Below are 19,077 nucleotides of genomic sequence, written 5' to 3'. Positions count from 1 at the left end.
GTGTCACTGTCAAATGTCCGTGCGACATCATTCGAAAGTTCCCGCCAAAGTAGAACCGAGGCTGTCTCCTGTCTCCCATGAGAGAGCGGTCAAGCAGCGGCGGCATGAGTGAGTTGAGTGGTGTTGTTTGTGTGTGTGGGTGCAGCAGAGCAGCAGACGAATCTTTTGGGAGGCGGCGGCGCAGCGGCGGTTGTGTGATAGTGGCGAGTGGATGCGTGCATGCGTGAGTGAGAGGAAGGATAGAGAAAGCAGTGGCTGAAGGCATCGAAGCAATCTTAGTTGTCTTGGATACGACTGGGTCCGACGTCAGAGAAGCAGCCGTCGATGAGCCAGACCCGATGACGGCTCGCGCGATGCGCAGCGTGGATTATCAATGAAAAGTTTCAGCAGCTGCTCCCCCACAGTTGACAGCTTAGCTGTTGAGCTTTCTCAACCTTCGATTGGAGGAAGAATCTCGTAAAAGCTCGGATATACCGGCCGCCACTCGAGTTCGACGACGACCGACGGTGCGGCGTCGACTGCGATCATAGCTACTATAGAGCTGGCTATTCCGTGAGATAGAGTGAGTCAACTTCTTCGAGTATAGCCAGATCCACGGTGGTCGACCGTTGAGTGTAGCCGGTTTTCTGCCTGCAAGACGAACCGGTGGTACCTGGCCATGGGAAATATACAGACCGTAGGGCCTAACGAGGCTCTCATCGTTTCGGGTAAGTGTCGATTCTCATCAGTTCCGAGCTCTGATTGCGACTGTAAGGCGTTGGCCTCATTGACGGACAGGGGCTCCAGTCCCTTCATGGAGATGCTACGGCGCCGGCGAGCGATTGGAGCTCGCTCTGGGAGTCGACTTGTGGGCGAACGGAATTTAACCGGTGACTCCTATCCCCGCTAGTCTCGATATTTTCTATTGGCGCCGCGAATATGAGACTCGAGGCTTCCAGGCCAGCGTTGCTGATATACAATCATCCTCGAAGGAGTGAATGTCCTAGACCCGCCTATCAATACAGAAAGGTCGATGATGTACATGGCTAAGTCAACGATCTCGATTCCTTAGTGATCTAGGTTTTTCCTGTACAGCCTTTCTCGTGTCCTCGATCGACGAGTCTGTTTGGACTGCGGAATTGCGGAACTTGGAAACCGCCTGAAAAGCATAAAATTTTACGGCAGGATAGCTCAGGCTTGCCTTCGCGTCCTCGGAGCTGTATCGATCCCTAGGCGCAATACGGTGACTCTACAGGTCAGAGTCAGATCATGAGCGACCGACACGGCCGAAAAGTTCGTCTCCGGCTCGCCTCGAATTTTTCGCGAGAGAATAGATCTATGTATAGAGTTGCGATATGAGGGAACATTTCTTCCCGAAAAAAGGATTTTGTCCGCGCGGGCATCGGATCGACGAGCGGACAGTCTATTTCATGTCTCTGGTCCTTCCATGGAATTATTCCGAATCTCCAACAACTTTTCCCATGAGTTACACTCGGGTGAACTGAGGGAAAAGTTTCCGACCCAATCCCTGGCTTATGCTCGTGCACCATGGACCTCGGTGCCGAGACCGGGAATATTGTGCAGAAATTCAATGTCATCTATCGAATTCAATGGAATGGTATCTCCTCGAAAATTTCGGAAAGCGGACATTCTCCAGAAAATCTCGGAAAAGCGGACGAAACTACAAAAAATGAAGTGTCCTCTCATATCGCCAATTTACCAATGTATCTTCACCGATAATCGAAATTCCGTCCGACCCGTGTCGCAATCATGCAATGGAGGCGATCATGAAGCACGACGTCTATTCAATGCAGCCCCCCACCGATAAGACATAGATGGCGATGCATGGTGGAAACTTATTCCTGTATCAGCGTCCCAGCTCTTTTGAAGAAAATTGATCGAGAAGACTGCTCCTGGGAGCGACGGGATTCTCTGATGAGTGCTGCGGGCGTGTCCTTCTCCAGAGCGGGTGGCGAACAATCGTGTTATCGATCACATCCTTTCCATTCTTCAGGTCGCTCGTGCAGTTTTATTCAGAAAGTAATTGTTTGGATCGTTCTCTGCTAGGTCCTGCCTGAAATGACGAATTGAATCGCGCAAGACATGCATAATTCTTCCGTCTTTCATCTTGTTGACAATGATCGAACATATACCGTGACGGAGCTATTAGTAGTGGCTGTCTCCGGCACTGGCAATGATGCTCCCTCGATGAACTTCCTCGTTGAACTCTCCATGACCTGATGGGTCTTCGTAGAAGCTCCTGAGCACCCTTTGGGTGAATTTATGAAGACGAAGAACGGTCATTCCGCTCTGATCCCTGCATTCTAGACGATGGAACTTCCGGACATCGCGTTTGCGAGCGACATATAGTCTCTCTGTAGCTTCATTAGCATGAACATCCCCGAGGAAAGATGAGATAATCCTGGACGAAAGGAACGACTCTCATTGCCCTTTCTTTGAAAATTGCAGGAGGATGTTGCGGCAACTCTGCGAAGAAAATGGTTGTCGGTGGTTGGGCTTGGGCTTGGTGGTTCGTCACGGATGTTCAGCGACTAAGTCTTGAAGTGATGACCCTGAAACCTCGTTGCGAGCACGTTGAGACAGCACAAGGAGTTCCACTGACCGTCACGGGGGTGGCTCAATGCAAAGTACTCAATTTACCTCAAATTGGAAGAACCATAGAAACCATTTATACGATCGAGCCTCCCGGGACGAACGGCGACTAATATCTTTCTTTGTTCTCTGTAAAAGGTCATGACCGAGCAGGAATTTCTTTCGACCGCTGCCGAGCAGTTCCTTGGCAAGGAGATTGACCACATCAAGATTGTCATTCTCCAAACGCTCGAAGGTCATCTCCGAGCTATCCTCGGAACGCTCACGGTGGAAGAAGTCTATCGGGATAGGGATCAGTTTGCTTCTCTGGTGAGAGAAGTTGCGGCGCCAGACATCGGCCGCATGGGTATCGAGATTCTGTCGTTCACAATCAAGGATGTCTTTGATCAAGTCGAGTATCTGACATCTTTGGGGAAGGCCAGGACGGCCGCCGTAAAACGGGACGCAGATATCGGGGTTGCCCAAGCAGAGCGTGACGCGGGGATCCGGGAAGCTGAGTGCGAGAAGTCCGCTATGGATGTGAAATATGGGGCGAACACCAAAATCGAAGACTCCATCCGCATGTACGAGCTTCAGAAAGCTCAATTCGACACAGAAGTGAACGCGAAGGTATGCTCAGCCGATTTTGTTCATCCTTCTTGCGCCTCCTGAATTCCACCGACAGACTGAAAGGGCGCGAGCACCTGACTTTTCTTCCAGAAAGCCGAGGCTCAACTCGCCTACGAGCTGCAAGCTGCGAAGCTCAAGCAAAAAATCCGTAACGAAGAAATTGAAATTGATGTCGTGGAAAGGAGGAAAGACATAGCAGTCGAAGAAAAAGAAATCCTCCGTAAGGAAAAAGAACTCACTGCCATGATTAGATTACCGGCCGAAGCTGAAGCTTTCCGTCTCGAGATGATCGCGCAGGGCAAACGGTTAGTGAATTTCCCGTTTGGAACCTACAGATTCGCTGACATCGATAGTATCCGCTCTGATCTGATTCCTAATACTGCCGATGCCTCCACAGCACACAAGTTCTCGAGAATGCCAGGGGTGACGCAGAGAAGATAAAGATGACTGGTGCCGCCGAAGCCTACGCCATAGAGGCGGTAGGTAAAGCTGATGCGGAAAGGATGCGACTCAGAGCTGCAGCCTACAAACAGTATGGCGAGGCAGCCGTCCTGTCGTTGGTTCTGGAAACTCTACCGAAACTGGCTGCCGAAGTGAGTTCCCAAAACACTGAACCAATTATGAGAGGTGGATCATAAGGTTTGAAACTGAATCGTACTTACCTATCATCTATTTACAGGTTGCTGCTCCCCTGGCTAAGACGGACGAAATCATCATGCTCGGCGGAGATGATCGAACCGCGCAAGAAATCGGGAAACTATGCTCCCAGATACCTCCAACAGTTCAAGCCCTTACTGGTGTCGATATATCTAAGGTAAGCGAGACGCTCGTTGGTGGGTCGGGAGATCTATATAACCGAACTCATTGATTCAGCATGGGACCTCGCTTCCGTGATCACGCCCCCGATTTTGGTGGACGCTAAACGTGACATCGCCTCAGTTTCTGAGCCGGCAGACAGCAATGAGATAGATGATCCGCTCTATTTGATTGGCGAAGGAATGCTGCTTCGATTTCCGGGAGAATTCTTGGGAGACGCTCAAACGTATTTCTGGCAGATGAATATGGAATTCGCTGAGAAGACGAAGGACTGATCTCGCATGCGTTGACAACTATAGAGAGAGTGCCATTTTAGGTGCTCGAAAAACTGTCGGGCCGCGTGGGCCATGCAACTTCTTCGGTTTTCGACGTCCGAGTGGAGTCGTCTAGCGATGTGGCAGCTTGAAGCTCTCGTTCCGGACCATCGCAGTGGACGACTTGAGAAGCCTCTCCTTACCGATCATGACAAGAAAAGTTTGAGGAACTTCTCGAGTCAAGCACCAATTTAGCTGCTCTTTAGCTTTCGCGATGCTCGTCGACCAGGCTTACACTGAGACCCGATCCAGAGCGCACCGCGACACTCCATGCAGTCCCGCAGTTGCTTTGCTATCGAGTTCCCCTCCATCTCCAATTTCCGATGCTTCAAAAACGAGCGTTTCGTCGGTTGCGTTCTTGTTGGCAGCGAGTCACGTTTGAGCTGCACCTCATCTCCATGAGTCACTCGGAGTCTCAAGCGTGTGAATTCAATGAATTTTGTCTTTGCAGATTTTGACGAAGATTCCGGGCGCCAAGTAGAAGGCCCCGGTCACAGAAGTGCCTCACAGCCTCTTCACCCATCATCACCATCATATTCATTCCCATGACACCTAAAATCGATGCTGCGTTATAAGCAGACGCCAATTTCAATTTTCTACTACTTTTATCCCCCGCATGGAGAATATATATATACATATGCATCTTTATCCGGGATGATCTTCGGACTCCCTGATGGCATGTACCAGTAGCTTCTCTCGGCTGCTATCATCACTGAAATCGAAAACATCCATCTAGTCGATCGAAAGAGCTTGCGGAGTGCGTCGTATTGAGGGAAATACTCAGTCAGTCAGCTGCATGTTCCGGGAACACTTTCGATCATCCCACGCGCATGGGTTCCGTCAGTGGGAGTACCTGTATCTACTTTAATTCATAAACATTTGTAAGCCATGAAGGGTTTTTCCCTGACACCATCTGCAGAGGAAAAGTGCAAGTCTATGGCGTATGCCTCGAGCGCGTGAGGGAGGGTACATTCGCTTCCACCCCGCATGAATGGATGCGGCCTGGGCTTCACGAATCGATTCGAAATATGAAGCTAGGACGGAACTCCATCGTGAGCAAGACGATGCGAGTGGACTGCGCGAGAGTTTTGTGTGAGTTTCGACCTAGAGATCACGATGATTTTTCTGAACGAGAGGGGACTCACCTTGTTAATCAGACATTTCTGTGTTCACGATTGGATTTTTATCGCTGCTGATATATTAGTGAGCATTCTGAAAGGCTGAAGAACTCAACCATCGTGCAGAAAGACGATCCATCTCAAGCTTCCCTCCCCCTCTTCCACTTCCATTATTCCCGGAGGGAGATCGGCTGTCTAATCGTGATATGGTTCACTAGAAATTGAGGAGAATATCATTCCACAAGTTCTATCAATTCGGTCGAGTTCGTCCGCTCTCGAATGTTCGACCTTCTGAGTTCCGCGAGATTTTGGAATTATGGAGAACTACCGGAATCATGGAGCATCCATGGCATGGGTGGAAAGAAGAGTCAACGATTCTCTGACGTTTCAATAAACTTTATAATCCAACTTTCGAGGAGTCAGTGGTTCCGTCTCGAGCCGTTGCCAAAACGTTTTGAGATCCTGAATTTCATAACTTTGGACAGTCGCCTATCACACATTCCGCCATGAGGTGATCGGACTCAATTTTCCAGTAGCGCCGCGCGTTTCCTTTTGTGTGCTCTGCTGGATGAGGTGGGTCCATCGGCCGGAACGTTTGGGTCGGGACTTGAAAGATTCGTTTCCATTTCCACAGAGGCTTTCCCGGCGACGACGCCATTCATCTTCGAGCCAGATACTAGAAACGGAATCGTCGAATAAGGCGTGAAGTGGTATTTCTCTTCCAGAAAACCTTGGCACAAACACCACGCAACGAGTTGCTCAAATTGAGCTTTGGGCAACGATTTCGTCTTTTTTCGGAGTACGTCCACAAGCTTGTTGCCCGTCAAGCGAACCCCCGTCGTTTGAGCCTCTTCAATGGCCTCGCTCATCAGCACGACATATCTCGAAATGTCTATCGTTCTAGTCTGCTTGACACGAGAGCAATTGTCACAGCGTTGCTCGGTCTGCCCGCAGGATGTGCCTGAGAACGATGTTCCGTCACAAAAATATTTAGCCAGGAGGAGGCGTCTACAGTGAATTGTATCGAGACAATAGTTCACGACGTTGTAGAGATTGCGCACTCCAGCTTTTTCCGAAAGGACCATGGAAGACTGCCGGAAAATATCTTGAAATTTGAAAAATACTATGCAGTCTGCGGGCTCGCCGTCACGGCCAGCTCGACCAGACTCTTGATAATAATTTTCCAGTGATTTGGGGATCGAATAGTGGATGACGAAACGAACATCACCCTTGTCGATACCCATGCCGAAAGCAATCGTGGCAACGACAACTTGTATACTACCGGTCGACCATTTCCGATGGACTCGAGATCTTCGTTCAGCTTCGAGGTTAGCGTGATAGGCGTCAGCCGAGATGCCGAAATCCGATACGAGGCATCTGGCCACCTGCTCAGCTTCACGGATCGAGAAACAGTAGATGATACCGCTCTGACCGGCGTATTCATTTCTTATGAGGTTACCTATCGCTGCAGTGATATCATCGGTATCGTTCTTGACCGAATACCGCAGATTCGGTCGATCGAAGGAGTCTCGGAGTACGACCACATCTTGATCGAGGTTCAACATGCTAATAACGTCCGAAGTAATGCTCTGGGACGCCGTGGCAGTTAGTCCGATTAGGGGTACTCCTGGGAACTGTTTCTTCAGGATGCCGAGGTAATTGTAGTCAGGTCGGAAGTCGTGTCCCCATTGCGAACAGCAGTGCACCTGTGGGAGAAAAATATCCCGCTCGAACTGTGGTGATGCCTTAGCGTATCCGCCTCGGGGCTGCGTGCCTGCCCCCTTCCTAGCCCCAGGACATTGCCTCGAAATGCTTGAGTAAACGAGCGGGTCGCGAATCTAGATTCAAATCCCCATGAAGATCCGAACCCAGCCCCCTCCAAGGAAAAAATGTGCGACCGCCCCTGGTGGGGAGGGCTCAAATGAAGCAGAAGCTTCTTAACTAACCTCATCGATCGCGATCAGCTTCAGTTTCTTCATCTCCCAGCATTTCTGCAGCTTCGTCATGAAGAGCTTGGATTTCGCCAGGCGTTCCGGGGTCACGTATAAGAGGAGCGTGACCTCCGCCGGTGATGGGAAAAGCATTCGCTTGAGAGTCGCCGATGTCTGCTCTCGAGTCAGTTGCGAATGGAGACTGCCGACTGGGAGGGCGGGGTATCTTACGGAGACTTGGGTTACCTGAGAAGAGCTCATCACTTGAGCGCGACAGGAGCGGAGGGCTTTGCACGCTGGTGCATGCGCTTCAATGTTCCGCTCACCTGATCCTCCATCAAAGAGATGAGGGGTGTTACAACAAGCGTCAGTCCTTGGAGATAGAAGGACGATAGCTGATAGATAAGGCTCTTTCCAGCCGCGGTAGGCATGATGACGATGCAGTCCTTGCCTATGGAGGAATTCTGTGCGTGAAGCCTCATCTTGACCGCATTCGAGAAAACCACGTATGGAGACATGCCCATCCGACAGCAGCTTCAAATTCGGAAGGGTCTTCGCAGATCCCACCACCTCCAATCATCTCGACGCAATTAATAAGGTCGTCATCTCGTTGATATCGAGCCGCTAACCAGACAGAATGCAGTTGATAGCCGCCTCTTGCGATCCGCGGAAGGCCGGGATCTTGAATGTGTCTGCGATGATGCTCCTGATGGGCCCAGACCACGGAAAGTCCACATCCTTGAACTGAGAGCCATCTTTCCGAATGGTCTGGAAAGCACCGATGATAACAGCGCGCGGGAACCGGAATTCTGCCACTAACGACAATCCCAGGCATATAATTTTCGAGGTATCGAATAGAATCAAATGAATTGTGATCGGCAGTGACGCCCGCTCACCTTGGCTTTGATGACTTCCTGGAGTTCTCTACGTTCATTTTCCAACGCTCGTTCTTCTAGACGCAGCGTTCGTATCTTCCGCCGAAGCTCCTCCAGCAACTTGTCAATACCCAGGATTCGCTCCTTTTCGGCGCCCAGATCAGGCGTACGAGCCATGTGGAGCACCGAGGTCCAAATCTGGGCGACGTCATCAAGATTGCCTTATCGTGTTGGGATCTCTCTTTCGACGAGAAAGAAATCGGAGCTCCCCTCCCCCGAGTCTTCTCGACCCTTCGTATATGCATTCACTCTAACGTCTGCTCACTACGAGTTTCTGAGCACCAGCCTCGCACCCCAGTATACCGTTTTTCACCCCGGTCTGCGCAACTGCGATACTTCTCGTTTTTGTTTTCTATAAGAACAATGACTTACTCATTCACGATTTCCGGAATCGTCAATTGTTGTAAGTTTTGTCAAGCAATTTCCGATACTAAAATGAACTGTTTTTTTCCGATTCTCTTAGTGAACGTTGATGGCCCTGAGGTCCGAGTGTCTCACGAGAGAGCTCTTCGTAAGGAACAGAGCTTGGTTCGGGCTTTCCTCAGATCCGGTACAAAATGATTACCAGCATGAGCATTTATTCTCGCATATGTACTTCTCCTTCAAATCACGGCTGAGTGATGATTATTCACAATTCTTGTTGGGAATATCAAACTCATTTTGCACATGATGGGAGCTTGTCGAATCCAGCGGCGAATGATTTCTTATCAATTACGGTCCTCCATCACTCGGACTGGTCGAGTTAGGACAGGACCCAACCATTGGATACTCGTTTAGCGGGGGAGAATGAAAGGATAGATCGTCCATTCAGGCTTGCCAAGGCTTCGCTTACAATGAAAGATGAGTTCTCTCAAGGTTCTCACTGGGATCGCGTCCAATCCCTGCGAAACGCACTCGCCGAGACACTCAACGAGTCTAGGCCGCTAGTGCAACCGCTCATTCGAATCCGCGCCGGCATCCCGGCATTCACTCCAAGTAATGCTGACTCTTCGGGGCGAGAGTCTCACTCTCATACGTGCAAGAAAACCTTTTACCTTACGTATACATTCCTAGGGAACGGCGGAGAGCGCGGAAAAAAGGTCGCTGCGTCGCGCTGCCTACATGATTCCTTGAGGAGCGCAGACCTGAGAGCTCGTTCGAAGATTGAAGGCAGATGACCACCATCAGCAGCACCACCAGATGCTGATGGTGATCTTCGCTTGAAATCAGTGACTCGCTTTTCGACTTCGTAGAACTTTCACCCGAGCTATGCGAGATGGGAAGAATCCACCACGGCGGCCCTAGGACCTGTAGGCTGTTTTATATATGTGTAAATACATGAAGCGTACGATGGGAACTTCCTTGAATCATCGATTATCACCGAGAAGCATTTTGAAAAGCATACGCCATTCCTGGGCGATGATACAAATTGTTCCGTCAATTCACTTGTTTCGTCCGACGTATTTCAGAAGTCAACATTTCAGACGAGTTTCATCCCGCAACCTCCGCTGGAGGCTCCACGTATGTCCAGAAGCATAGTGTTGGCTGTTACGCAGAGTATGAGCTCGCGATTGCAAGCGAATTAAGGATGTAGACCGAACTCTTGGAATCAGCTTATTGAGCGATGTTGAAAAATCATCCGTCTCAGCGGTGTGGGAATCGGTGCTTCACCGGATGTCCAGGAAGAGCGAAGAAGCATAAGACTCGATCATGGAGTCGACGAGAGTCTACCTATGCGACGGATCTTCCGTGGAAACGTTGAGTTCGCTGTTCGAGGTTGAAGGAAACAAGATCCCATTCTACCGAGAAAGAGTCCTCAAGATTCTTGACTCGCTCCATCGCCGAATTGGAGTCGAAAGGTTTAGTGCGGAGCATCTTTCGTCATTGCGGTATAGGGACGAGGAAGTCAAGGGAGCGAATGGAGGGTCGTCTTCGACTCGATGGACTGCAAGGCAGACGCGGATCCAGGCGACGAAGCTCCTGGATTTGAGGATTCGAGAGGCCAGAAACTTTGCTCGAGCTCCTCTGAAACGGAAACATCCAATACCAGAGCATCGACGCCTCTGATCGCGATCTAATGGATGATGAGGAGAGGATCCCCGCTCCCTTCTCGTCTCTCGAGATATCTGGTAAAGATCATCGTCAGGAATCCTCCTTGAGTTCTCCTGGAACTGAGGATATTTGCTTCTCCATGCCGCTCGGAGAGACCCCGGAGCGATGTAAACTCTTTCATGCTATTGTAGTCTTCCGAAGCGATTTTCGGAAGAACGCGTCTGCTTGCCGCGCTTTCAGAAGCCCCCGGCTCTGTATTCCATGGCGATAGCAATGAGCAGACAGCTCAATAGCGGAGGACCGCATCAGGTGCCTTCGCCCGCTGCTGCAGCTGCTGTGTCCCTCTTGTCTTGTTCGCTATAGCTAGATTATTGCTGTAGGGGTTTTTTTCCTCGGCTGGCGAAGGAGTCCCTCGAACAAAAATCGGGCCATCGAAGCTCGGTCGCCCTCGGGAAGCATTTTGGAGGGGAGCTCTGGGCCTGATCGACGCACTCATGCTGTTCTAGTCTTGAACACTTGAGCTGGAACATGGAGAAGATCCCTTCTTTCGAATCGAGCAACGAGGTGAGTCGGGTTCGATATCATTCAAAATGCTTGATTGTTTTCCCCCGGATCGATGAGACATTAAGGCATCCGCTGCCCGAACGGAGGTATCCTATGCCATTCCATTGGTCTTCTCGGAAATGATGGACGGCGACAGCAGAGACGCCTGATGCTCGATCGGTTGAACGATAAAAACAGTTTTGGTAGCCCTGCGTATGCTGTCATACGAGAGCGATTCTACTCGTGAAGAGTTTACTGCACGAGTTCTGATGATTCGAACGTGTACTGCTCGTCGTGATGAACTCCGGGATGAGGCTTTTTGCGGAGGCCTTAGCCCAATGTTTGTGTTGGTATCGAAGAGCCGAGCAACGAAAGCGTTTGCTCTCGGCGGCTGTGTGACTTGTTCGAGCATTCCGACCAGCACGAACTTTGACCTCGCTATCCTCCGATCAAAGTTTCCCAACGCGAGGCGATCCATGAGTGTAGATGGAGATCCCGTCTAGGCCGGGGGGCGCGGGATCTCTCGGAGGGAAAAGCCAATGTTTCGGATGAGGAGAACCGTATACATATCTCGAATGAGCTCATAAGGAGTAGGGCATCAAGCTCTGTGACATGGCTCTCACCTTTAGGTTTAGCCGAGCATGTTGAAGTCTTGTGAACAGAGCTCTGACCAACGACTCGGAACTGTTCTTGCGGGGAGGGGTCATTGTTCCGGGTAGGGGAGCGATACCTCGGCCTGCCTCGGACATGAGTCATGTGCGGTCAGGACTCGCTGGAATCCTCGAAGCGCTGAGCCGAAATGACCGTGCGCTGACTTTCCTTGTACTATAGAGATTGTCGCGCTCAAGCGAAATTCTACGGGAGATAGTTATCGCGTGCGACTCACATCACTGTGTCGGAGGTGCTCCTTGGCGACGCGCCTACTATCGACTCGTCCCGCGATTAAGTTACTGCATCTCCTCTTGACCTCCATCTCTTAGAGGATGCAGGAGCCCCCAAACTTGTTCCCTCCCTCGCCGTCGCTAGGACGGCCGTGAGAAGGGAAACAATTATATGTTCCAGCCCTTGATTGGATAAATAATTCCTCCGTCCTGAAAACTTTCACCGATATGCTGGAAAGCGACCTCCTGGGCTCCGGTCGGCTGGCCTGCTCACAAACGTTTTCAATGTTGCTATCAGTCTTGCGTAGACCTCTCGCCCGCTCCCTCAGACTTCTAGACATTTCGTCACCCCTCCGAATTGCATGACGTCCGGAGAAACTCTTTACTCCAGTCTTGATTTCCCCGCTACTCGCTCGGCGGGAGCACGCAATTCTCAGTCGATTGCGCTGAATAGGCGGAACTCATGCGATACATGCTGGTAGATTTCCCCAATAATCTCGCAAGATTTGAAAATTATCTCCTCGCTAATCATATCGGATGCTTCCATGCAATCTCTTGGCTCCGTGAGCCCTCTCGTGAGAGCCGTCCTCACGAAACAGTATGAAGGAGAGCCTCCCGCAGCCCTCCGCCATTGAGGACTCTCGCCGAAAAACCTGCGACGCTCGGCGTTGAAGTCTGTAGAGGGGGCTTTTTTTCTCTGTCGAGGTCTAATCCACGAAGTGTCTCCAGCAAACGTCGTTCATCAGCTCGGATTCGGACGAGGAGTCGACAACGTCTAGCGAGCAACCGTCTACGACAATGCACTCGTCGTCTAGCAGCGACGACGGAGACTCCCGTTCCCTACTGACAGGAGCCGTGTACGTTCCTCCGCGAAATCTGCGGCGGCCCGCTCTCGACGACTCCGAATCGGAAAACGGTCAATGCCGATTAGTCAAGGTACGTACTCGATGTAATGTTCCGTGCGGCAAGTCGTCGCGATCCTTTGAGAAGAATCCATCTTCCCTCATCATCAATAATGATCGATTCTCAATTATTCTTCTTCTAGGCCGGACGCTCTTCAGGTTCAGGCGATAGTCATCTTGTACCTGCTGGAACGAGTCGGGATCACGGAGTCTCGAGGACCGCATCGAGCGGAGCCACGGAAAGCACAGACTCATCGTCTGAGGGATCTTCAACTGTAGAAATATTGAGGCCGCCATCGAGAGAAGTACTCATTCAGCACAGACCTAGTTTCCATACCGCTAGACGTCAGCGTCTACGGAAACTTATGAGAAGGTAGGCGCGAATGTTAAACGCATTTTGTGGGTTCATTATTATCTGGGCATCGACCGACCGACCGACCGAAAAGCTGGCTGTGTCTCCCTCAAAAATAAGCAATGCAATTAATCGTGTTTCTCTCAGAAAATTCCAGAGTACATCCCTATACCGGCCGGTGCCGATTCCTTCGCACGACGTAGTAGATCTCACCAATGACAGCGACGAAGAACTTTCCAAGCCTTCGGCATCCGGGTCGAACGACGCAACAAACTCTGAAAACCATCAGCCTGAAGCTCGAAGTAGTCAAGCTGCGCCTCAGAACGCCACTGCCATAATAGTTTCTGCGGATGCCGCAACTTCTCAGCAGCAAATCCCTGCGAATACGGGGTCATTGCCGATTGAGCTGAATGTCGGAGCGGCAAGCAATTCTTCTCCTTCATCGCCACGAACCCGAGAGGTTACAAACAGCTCACCCATCATCACGACGGCGGAGTTTGCGGCCTCAACGCCGAGGAGTGAGGGAGCGCCTTCGCGCGTCTTGGGAATAGAGCCCCAAGCGAGATATCACCATTGCTCATGCTGCCTATCCAACTTCGATGATGTGTGCCAATGCGGTCGACGTAGACACGGATACCGCTGTCGGGCCTTGAATTCGCGCCCCACCGATAATCACAACTCTCCGATGGAACCAACAATCATCAGACTCCGCGATGGATCAACCCTCAGTGTCGCGCTCACGGGTGCTTCTCCACGTGCGGCGGCGGCCGCGGCGACAGAAGGATCGGATGTTCACGGCGAATCTGCCGCCATGAATTACACTCCTGTTTCAGTGGCTCCTTATGTAAATCTCCCCAGCCGAACCCCTCCGACAATGTCTGCCCAAGTTTGTAGCAATACCGTTGCCGCCTCGGCGCACTCGACCGCGGCGAATCCGGCTCCAAGCGCCGTGCCAGCAGCTGTGGTGAGACCTGCACGTCTGAGCTCGAACTTCCGCCAAAATGCTCTGTGGGAACAGCAACAAAATCGTGCAGAGCTCCAAAGATTCATTTCGACTCAAGTACCGTTCCCATCGTCTCCATCGTCATCATCGTCATTACCATCCAATCATCATCACCACCATCACCACCATCATCATCACCACCACCATCACCGCATACGCGGTAACAACGCCTACATCTTCTCGAAAAATCCATACGTTCGCACTTGGCCATCGTCGTCGGCTGCCGTATCTCCCTCGGCTGCGGCTCCACAATCCTCAACGTCCCCGACCCTTCTCTCAACTCCCTCGGCAGCTCCCGTGCCTCCGGGCTCGCATGTAGCGGTCGTAGCGGCGGTCGCTGCGGCTGCGGCGGCTGCCGCAAGAAGCGAGTGGCCATCCTTCCCGGCACGTTCGGCGGCTTCTCCATTCGAGTTCTACGGCAATCTCCGTCAGCAGCAACAAACGGCCATCCCCTCAACTTCTGGAGCCGCGCCGCAAGTCATACCGAACGTAACCTCTTCGTCCGCTTCCGTACCTTCATCCTTAAATTCATTATTAGCTTCCTCATCATCATCATCGACAGTAGCCAGCGCAGCGTCTCCGGCACCGTCCACTTCAAGCGCCAACCAGTCGGGCAGAAATCGAAGACCTCTGCAGCCTCGGCGCACGATGTCCGAATGCAGTTGTCCCCCGCCAGATTACTTCGCGTCGTATAATCCTTACCGTCTGGCGAGTCGCGTCGCTCCGGCGCAGCCTCCTCCTCCTCCGCCCCATCTGCCCCTACCGCTGGGCGACCCATCGAGAACGTATTTCGAGAGGCCGATGAACCATAGTGATTTCCTGCGGTTGGGGGTGCTGGCGACCGCTAGATCTTCCATGCCCCTCGGCAGTTTCCCACCCGTCAGCCCGATCCCTTCGATGATGGGCATTATAAGCGCTGTGATTGACAATTTCACCGTCAAGTACAATTTGAAGATAGAAGACATGAAGGAGGTAAGTTCAAAGATGGAAATAATTTCGAAATCGAGAAAATTCATCGCTTCCTTTCCGGAAAAGCGCTCCTCGCCGACGTTCTCATCGTTGTCTCTCTCTCCGTAGGGTGTGAGGTGTTCGATCTGTCTGACCGACTACGAAGTCGAAGAAGAAGTGCGGAGACTACCTTGCATGCACCTATTCCATGCGGCTTGCATCGATCAATGGTTCCGCGCAGACAAACGCTGCCCTATGTGTCGCGTTGATATTACAAAACGTCCTGAAGATGAGCTACAGCGCATCGAAGCCCAGGTTTTCATGCCGACGCAGATTACACGTACACCACCCGTCACTCCCCCCCCTCTCACGGTGGATGGGGGCACCGCGTGAGACGACTGACTCGCATGCTCTGATCGTGATTTCGGGGAGCGCTCTTCGGGTTGTCGCGCGAACTGAGAATCTTACGAGATAGCACAAGCATTGTGATTATCTAGGTATTATTCTTTACGCTGTCGGCTCCAGAGGCGGAAGAAGCCCGCTCTAATCTTACTCGCGGAAGCGAACACGCGCGGGCCGTAGTCTCCGCCAATCACGGTTTCGAATCTCCATCCCAGAAACGAGCGCGATCCGATCCGTCTGACTACCATCGATGCTCCGAGAATTTCCGCAATGGAGAGCAATCGAAGCAATATTTCAAAGACTTGGTACAATGATGTAGATACATATTATGTAGGTATGGTCGGAGCCGGAGCTATCGCGAGCCATGGGAAGAAAATTTTGCGTTTCCATGATCCAAGGACCCGGAGGGACTTTCGGACGTGAGAGATCGAGCTCTTAGAAACCTCAGACCTACGATCGAGCGGAGGGGCGTTCCGTCATGTTCACAGGATCAGATGTCGAGTTTCGGAGCTTCGGGCTCATGCCGCGAGGATGACGTCAGGGATCGACTGGAGCGCCAGCTCCGAACGGACAGTTCTACATAGACACTGGTGTATCGAATTGTGAAGTTGTCTACCTTACATCGATTAATCCAATAAAGACAGAGTTCTCAATACCCTTCCCAGCTCGGTGGAATTATGCCCACTCACATGCATGCATAATGCCCGCAATCCGAGCATCGACATGAAGCGAAGAGCCGAGATCGAGGTGTTCTAGACGAGGATTCAGTGGACCGGCAGGTTCCAATGAGGTCTCGGAAGCGCTGCAATCAGACTGTGGTCCGATGTCGAGGCCTCCTTTCTTTCAAAGTTTGATCCGGGCAGAGAGAGCATACCTAGGTGCTGTCTCTTTGGGATCGGATTCAGAGTTTTGTCATGTAGAATTCCAATCCTCGACACCGTTGTTCGCTCTCGGAGGTGCTGTATGACCCTTGACGGGGGAGGTCGAAGATCGTCGAGGACACTGAGAAGCATAAGCAAAAAAGTCACAGTGGAAGTGTCATGGACACTACCGTAATGGAGGTGTGAAAACGTCTTCCTAACCTCATTTGAAGGGTGTATGGAGGGATTCAAGAGAGTATGATCGAACATGAAGAGAAAATTATTTAGACAGTACTCTGCAGTCAACATCATAGTATGTTGCCGTAAATTAATCGATTCGGACTTCAGCGCATCGCAAGGATCCAGGTGTTCTATACCGTCATCAGCGATGGAATCAGCTCCAATGAGGGAATCCTTGGAGACAGACCGATCCACCTCGATATTGTAAAGATTGTAGAGGGTTCGCTCGACCAAATGTAGCCATCTCCACACTGATGATTTTTTCACGAATCCGCTGATGTATGATGACCTATGAATGATTTTTTCTTCAAGTTGACATTGAATGCGTGGAGTCGTCATCTAAACCACGCGGCAGGGATCGCACCATAGTGTCAACTTCCGCGGGCACATTTATCACCTGGTCAATGACACCATGAGAACCCTCTCGAAGTAGGCGACGGATCTGCATGAAAGGTATTCGCGGGGAGATCAGTCTTTCGGTTATAACTTATAAGATTCAAGTCCGGCAAGTTCGATGGCTTAGGGGGAACACATGTCCATTCGTCCTACTCATTGCCGGGATTTTGTTTGTTCGACTAACTCTTAAACAATTGCCGCAGAGTCTAAACATGATCGTATCCTCGCCTGGGAAATGGTTATCATTAGAGCTGCGAAGTTCAGGCACTAAAAAGTCGAAGAAAAGGCAGGCAAAAAGGCACCGAAAAACACCGGAATAGGCACTGAAACTGGGCAAAATAGGCATAAAAGGCAGGTGTTTTGCCATCTAAATCACTTCGATTGGCTCCGATTCGGTGATCCCCACCCCAGTTTAGAGCTCTATCCAGTTTACGGAATGACACAACGCCACCCGGGGGAAGATTTCCGTTCAGTGTTATCGCGCAACCACGTCCTGAACTCTCGAACACCATGATTTTTCCAAAGCACGCACCTCCCGACCGAGGGGTGTATCCGGATCAGTAGTGACAGGACTCAAGACCCGAAATTCCCGGCATTCTCCTTGAAATTTGACGCCGATCAAGCCAAAATAGGCATTTATGGCAGGGAAAACCGAAAATAGGAAAAATTGCCATCTTTCCGCTGAAAAAGGCAAAATTAGGCGTTTGAGGCATAATGCCTGAACTTCGCAGCTCTAGTTATCATGCTCGCCGTTCGAGAGGTCACTGCCTTTGAATCCCGCTCAAACCATAGCCGATCGCACACATTGCGCGCTTGTCCGAACTCATTCTCTTCGAAGCTACGGCAGATGTATGAGGATGCTCGTTACCAGACATGGAACAGTTCGGGAGATCTCGCAAAGCTCGGGTCAATCCGTTCAAAAATCGCTCCCGCAACCACTGGCTGATCCTCATGCGAGAAACTGTTCGTGACGGAAGCCCCTATGGCGTATCAATGAAGGGTCGAATGGTTCCGCTAGTCCGCGCTCGGTGCTAAGCAACCCGCTCCGCGCCCGTCTTCGATTTTTTTGTCGCCTTGCGTTTCCGACTTGCTAGTTTAGGTCTCATCCTGAGAATGAGACCATGTGGAAAAGAAAATAATACTTCCTCTGGAATGAGATGCCCACCGCAGTTGTGGGAAGTGCCGTTCCTTCAAACTGATATTTGGTACATCGTCGTTAGAAACCATATCAGAATAGAATCTGCCAAAGCAGATAAATGTAGGTACGCTATCCGGGAACGGGTCGAGGTGTATTCGTCGAGCTTGCCACCCTCCTAGGTGTTCTGGTTTCGAATGTACACTCTATCGGGTGCGCTACAAATTGGCCTACCTGCTCAGCTGTCGCAAGTCCCGGAGAATTCATTCACCGCCGGGATCAATTTATTTATTTATTTAATCAATTTATCTATTTATCAATATTTTAAGATATTCGGAGGGGCCTTTTCAAGACTGTTGAAGATGATCAGATCGACGATACAATTCCATAAAAATTGGACGGAAGAAGCCACCATAAATTCGCTTCAAGTCTTGACGAACGAGAACTAGATGTGAGCCGCACAAGCGGAGTTTGATGGCCCCGAAGTTGGACTTTCGTTGCACGAAAGACGAAGTACATTCGACCGACCACCTATCCTAAAGACGTTTTCACGTCAAAAGGGAGCTCTCCGAGAAGTCATTCAAGTTGCGCCCATTTCCGGATGCTCTGACGGACGAATGAAAATTTCCCTCTTGGTCCTTACGAAGTTTCACACCGATCGGAGCGCTGAACGGTCTGAGGTCTCGGTGTTTCTTCTCATGTTAACTTCTTCGACCGCACTAAACATCGGGATGAAAAATAAATTCGATTGTCGATGGCTTGATGAGTGAGCAGCGATTCTGAACACCGCGTTCCGGAGACCTCTTCGATTCGTTTGAGAACGCTCCCACTTGCATCTTGGTATTTATTCGTAGGGTCGGATTGAGTCCTTGTTTTCTTCCGGCTCCCATGGACGGGAAACGATGATGTGTATTTGAGCATCGACTCGGAAAATACTGATAGGCGGAAAGATTGCATCCGGCTGTCGATCGGGACATGACTGGCGCGCGGGATGCGCGAGGGTGAGCTCTCGCTCCCGGGACGTTCCAAAAAACAGGCGACAACGTTGATATGCCGACTGTCCGCCTGG

General features: G+C 51.0%; 3 protein-coding genes across 3 annotated transcripts; 2 read left to right on the top strand and 1 right to left on the bottom strand.

Moving 5' to 3' along the window:
- The first annotated feature begins 192 nt into the window (after nucleotides 1–192).
- Flo2 (flotillin-2) lies at nucleotides 193–5,847 on the top strand. Its single transcript, XM_003745383.2, has 7 exons — nucleotides 193–707; nucleotides 2,449–2,627; nucleotides 2,731–3,201; nucleotides 3,292–3,506; nucleotides 3,599–3,794; nucleotides 3,881–4,015; nucleotides 4,783–5,847. The coding sequence occupies exons 1-7, from the start codon at nucleotides 659–661 to the stop codon at nucleotides 4,810–4,812; spliced, it is 1,275 nt and encodes a 424-aa protein (XP_003745431.1). The 5' UTR covers nucleotides 193–658; the 3' UTR covers nucleotides 4,813–5,847.
- Nucleotides 5,832–9,496, bottom strand: LOC100903516 (putative ATP-dependent DNA helicase Q1). Its single transcript, XM_018640343.2, has 6 exons — nucleotides 9,350–9,496; nucleotides 8,277–8,453; nucleotides 8,010–8,148; nucleotides 7,707–7,831; nucleotides 7,396–7,626; nucleotides 5,832–7,155 (listed from the first exon to the last, which is right to left on the bottom strand). The coding sequence occupies exons 2-6, from the start codon at nucleotides 8,430–8,432 to the stop codon at nucleotides 5,971–5,973; spliced, it is 1,836 nt and encodes a 611-aa protein (XP_018495859.2). The 5' UTR covers nucleotides 8,433–8,453; nucleotides 9,350–9,496; the 3' UTR covers nucleotides 5,832–5,970.
- Nucleotides 9,497–12,568: 3,072 nt separating this feature from the next.
- LOC108864521 (mucin-5AC) lies at nucleotides 12,569–15,443 on the top strand. The gene is made up of 4 exons (XM_029112069.1): nucleotides 12,569–12,706; nucleotides 12,816–13,045; nucleotides 13,172–14,999; nucleotides 15,105–15,443. Exons 1-4 carry the CDS (start codon nucleotides 12,569–12,571, stop codon nucleotides 15,366–15,368), a joined length of 2,460 nt encoding a protein of 819 aa, XP_028967902.1. The 3' UTR covers nucleotides 15,369–15,443.
- The last annotated feature ends 3,634 nt before the right edge of the window (nucleotides 15,444–19,077 follow it).

Source organism: Galendromus occidentalis, unplaced genomic scaffold (assembly GCF_000255335.2).
Source record: "Galendromus occidentalis unplaced genomic scaffold, Mocc_1.1 scf7180000077483, whole genome shotgun sequence".
NCBI lineage: Eukaryota > Metazoa > Arthropoda > Arachnida > Mesostigmata > Phytoseiidae > Galendromus > Galendromus occidentalis.
The sequence above is the reverse complement of the archived record's forward strand: the minus strand, read 5'-3'. Positions and strand labels throughout refer to the sequence as shown.